Below are 5,000 nucleotides of genomic sequence, written 5' to 3' on the forward strand. Positions count from 1 at the left end.
GGAGGTGGGCGTATGGGCACAGGCCTGTGGAGGTGGGCGTATGGGCACAGGTCACAGAAGGACAACCGCCCACTCCCCCCACACACCTGTCAATCAACCACACTAGACAGTGGTTGGCCAATGGTACACTTAATAGATAACAAACAAAGGTTTAATGATTTAATGGTACAGTCTGCGATTGTACACCAACACACTTCACTACAACTTCGCTTCACAATGGCTCCTCACTGTCTTTTGTGGTGTCCATTCTCTGTGTGCGCTCAAAAAACCTCGTAAAAGGCAAACAAAGTGGCTCAGACTGAGCAATACACTACTCCAGCCAACCAACACGTTGCTTCAGGAGCATGGAAGAGAAGGGTGTAATTTGACTGCCTGTTGAGCTCTAATATCAACACCCTTTCACCAGAATCGCGGACTGGACCTTTAAGACACTTTGTTGTGGCATTAGCCATTAGCTGTGCATTCCAGGTTCACGTTGTGCTCCGTCAAGATATAAAAACATTTGGACCACGGTCATCATCGGTTACCATAACAAATATGCATGGGAGTTGTTTGTATAGTGAGACATGCTATGGCAACCTGATCTAAATCTGGATTTTCGATCTACCAGTGAGTTGATGTGTGTGAAGTGAAATATCTGAGGGACTGGACAGATGCTGTGAGGTGCACCTCAAGTGATGTGTGCAGTATAACATCAGACCTATATACTACTCATGAGACGATGTGGTTTTCCAGCAATGCTATGACAACAGCCGTGGTATTGGGACTCCTGCTATGTGCTGGACAGAAAATGACCTCAGAGGATGGAGTGGAATATATAATGAAAGAACTTGAGACTTTGCTATAGGTGCCAAGTAAAAAATTGGGAACGGTCATCAGATATGTGGACATTGTTCCGTATGTATTGTGGTGGAACCCAGGCAACCGGGCGTCGGGTGGTTATTTAGAGCACAGAGGCTCAGAGAGTGTGTTTGGACTTTCATTTGTGAAAAATAAACATTCTGCTTCTCAATGACCCACATAGGCCAGTTTCCCACATGCACTTACTCAAATGCCTTCTCTTGTAGCTCTGCCTCACTTTATTTACCACAGGATTTTATGTACCAACAACTAAATATTTTGCCTTCCTAAAAAGCGTTGCTTTGGATAGCTGAAAAGAGTGCAGAATATATATTTGTCCTTATACAAAGTTGATATATTATTATGACAATATATGTTTCATTGCTTTGTGTTCCATTAATTTGGTTACCTACTGTACCTGACAGGCAAAAATGACAAAATCAGTCCTTCTGTAGAGGCATATTCAAATGTACTTACAATTATTTTGGAATATTCTTTTTTTTTTATAATCCTTATATTATGAATAAGGATGATAAGGGTGTAATAGATACTCTGCTAATGCTGCCCAGGCCTTGATCATCTATGTATCCTGACTGTGTAATTCTCTGTCTCCCGGCAGCTCTGATTGGGTGGAAATCCTGGAGCCGCGCTCACGTGAGCGCATGTATGTGAACCTGACGACGGGCGAGTGCGGCTGGGTGCCGCCGGTGGGCATGCCCGTGCGCCAGTCCGACGGCAACCAGTGGTGGGAGCTGTTCGACACGTCCAACAGCCGCTACTACTACTACAACTGCACCACCCAGCAGACGGTGTGGCACCGGCCCACCAGCTGCGACATCGTGCCCCTCGCCCAGCTGCAGGCCATGAAGAGGAGCTCCGAGTCGGAGCTGAGGGGCCTCCCCAGACCCCTGTGGGGGAGTGGGGGCATACCGCCTGGGGGTGGTGGTGGGGGTGAGACCAATGGGAGCGTTGGGAGCCTGGGGAGTGCTGGAGGAGGAGGAGAGGGACGAAGGACACCGCTACCGGGAGTGAGTCCGGTGCCGCCGCCTCAGGAGCCGGAGAGCTCCAGTGGGAGAGAGACGCCGTCGAAAGGGAGAGTAGACAGTCTGGACGGGAGACGAGAGGTCAACAGGTGAGTGAGAGGACAGACACACACACACTCACTCACACACACACACACACACATACACACACACACACACAAACACAAACACACACACACACACACACACACACACACACACACACACTCACACACACACTGCTTTCCTAAAATATTTTGTTAGTCTAGCAGCCTTGGGCATGTACAGTACATATGATAGCAGACACTCTATGTATTTTGCAGTTATTCTGGCCAGGCTTTACATTCTGACAACTCTCCCTGCCCAACACCCCCCCCACACACACACACACACACACACTCCACCCTCCCCCTCTCTCCCCCCCTCCCCAAATCTCCCACACCTGTCTGTTTTAACTCACACACAGCCTACAGGGAGAACTACGCAGGTCATACCATTCCAAGTACTGTGTGTATCTCTCTCTCACTTTACGCTCTGCTAATAGTAGAGATGATGTAATTCAAAGACTCACTACATACCAGTATCAGTTACACAGACACACGCACACACTCACACACACACACACGCACACACGCACACACTCACACACTCACACAGACAGACAGAGTGAGTAAAAGCAAGTGGAATGGGGTCATAGTATCTCTTCATCGGCCGTTAACGGCCCAAGAGGAAGAGGCAGATAAACGTCCATGAACGGTGTCTGTTTACAGTTATCTTTGTATGGTGGTTATTCAAACATAAACCACAGATAACATGCAGTGAGACCCAGTGAAAGGAGACGAGGCAGAAGAAAGCGAGTGAGGAGAGAAGAGAAGAAAAAGAAGAATACTGAGAGAGTGTGGCGAGACATCAGTGGATGTGTACGGGAAATACAAGAAGGGTTTGGGTTCAAGAAGCCTTGATGATGGCGAGAGACTGGAGTGATAGACACTGCTTAGTGACCAGCACATGTGTTGAAATGGTAAAAGCATATACAGTATATATCTATATATATATATATATATATATATATATATATATAATGAGATGAAAAAAAGAGCAGAGAGATGAGTAACTGAGAGGGAGATACAAGAGAGAGAGAGAGATAAAGTACGTAAGAGGGAGATCAGAGAGAGAGAGAGAGGAGCTGAGGCCAAGTGCAGACGGACTCTAGTTTGTCTGAACCCGGTGAACCCTGACTCCGGATAGCCCTATCGTGCAGACGAACGCACTGTATCCGCACACTGTATCCGCACTCCCTCGAATCGGGGGTCCAAAGTGAGTAACCTCGAAATCCGATTGCTGTTGGTGTTCGTCTGCACGCTATCCGCATACCTAATCGGATTGCCCCACGTGATCGCATCATTAGACCAGCCAGAACAACAGACACAACCGGCATTATTTAATAACTGAATAGTTTGCCATGGCGCAGTGAGTTTGGCAGCCAGTTATAACAGCTCTCCAGTTTAAAAAAAAATATTCTTCCTATTACTTTGCTCCTTTTCCACGTGAATTTCCCTAACGGGATTAATACAAATGTATCTATCTATCTGTTGTTAGGAAAGGGATGACATTAACAAGCCACACTTTAATCTATCACTGTTTAATCTATTTGCATCAGACCATTTTTCAAAAAACTGTTTTTAAAAGTGTCAGCAATAGCCTATATGAGCAAATCTGACGTGAAAAGATTTTTTATTATAGACGGAAGTTTCAAAACAGATGAATGTTACGTTAGCTTTAGTCCTGTCAGAAATGGCCCCCTAGGAGGCTTTGTCCAGTGAGGCAGCTGTAGGGACTGATTGGGGGGGCTGATTGCAGTGGTTAATGGGATTGTTTAGTCACAGCGTGGCCACAGGGTGGTTAAATCTGCCCCCGCTCCCCCAATCTCCCAGATGGAGGCCACCGTCACCGGCCACCCGCCGCTGATCCTGTGATCCTGTTAGCCACCGGGCCACGGGGATGAGGCTGAGCCGTGTGGGCAGCTGAGTGCAGGGTGCTGGCTAGAGGGCTGGCAGGTAGGGGAGGCTAATGATGGGATTGGGAGCACACGTTTGAACAGGTTAACACAGCACCCTGGGGTGGGGAGGGCACAACGCGCAGCATGGGTGACATGTCACGGGTGGCCTGCTTAGTCTTACACGTCTGAATGAATGAATTTATGAATGAATGAATGAATGGAGTCAGGAGATACTACAGTGCCAAGTGAATACTATAGGCAGAAGAGAAGGTCGTGGAAACCATAGTCTTATGCATTCTGCTGGGTATACACTCTAAGAAGGGGACAAAAGTGCCCTTTGTATTTTCAACCGTAGACAGACAAGTTTGTTCCTAAAACATTCAAGTGAGTTTTGTAAAAACCCTTGAGAATATTTCAGCATGTCCTGGTAGCTTTACAATCCTCAGCTATTCGAGACCAATCCTGTCAAGGTTCTAAGAGACCCATTAAGGTTTCTCCCTCAGGTACGACACATGGAACACACTGTTTGGAATGTAGAGTGGAGGTTGTTTAGAGTCTGAGTGTGTTCCAGGGCCTGTGGGCCTTCATGAGGGGTCTGTTCAGGCCACAGCAGTACTACTCTCTCCACAGAATCAATGCAAAGGCACATGCAAATCCACACAGAGGTAGCATACTCTCTCTCTCTCTAGAGCTGTGTTTGCATGGGGATTTTGCTTAAGCAGATCAGGGGAAGTGAGTTGAGGATATACATCAGAGATGGTGGCTATTTGCTGAAGTATGGCTGAGGGAGATTAAGGTGATGGCGGAACTAAGCTGCTGGTTCTGTGTCTTGCGGTTTTGTGTGAAAGAGACTTTGTGTGAACGTGTTGTTGTTTACTTTGACTTTGAGGACTGCCGCACTGCCTGCGAAAACCTGCCTTAATACGCCGAAAAGTGGAAGCCAAACCTCTGGCAGAGTTTTGCTGGAATGAGACGACACGCCATTCACGCTCCATTTCCGCACTCTGTTTCTTTTTCCTCTCTTTCTGTTTGACTGATGAACATTCCCTCTGAAAAGAATGACTCAGTGGATTTAAAGAGGGGGAACTCATGAACTCACAGACACACTCCCATCAACACAGTCTGGCCTAGAGCCTCAG

General features: G+C 47.2%; 1 protein-coding gene across 1 annotated transcript in view; it reads left to right on the top strand.

Annotated features, from left to right (window-relative positions):
- The window catches only part of arhgap46b (Rho GTPase activating protein 46b), an 85,379-nt gene that overhangs the window by 28,640 nt on the left and 51,739 nt on the right, over positions 1-5,000 (top strand). Inside the window, exon 2 of the mRNA XM_031566511.2 lies at positions 1,460-1,972. Within this exon, the coding sequence (XP_031422371.1) occupies positions 1,460-1,972 (513 nt within the window). The remainder of the gene's footprint in view (positions 1-1,459; positions 1,973-5,000) is intronic.

Source organism: Clupea harengus, chromosome 4 (genome assembly GCF_900700415.2).
Source record: "Clupea harengus chromosome 4, Ch_v2.0.2, whole genome shotgun sequence".
NCBI lineage: Eukaryota > Metazoa > Chordata > Actinopteri > Clupeiformes > Clupeidae > Clupea > Clupea harengus.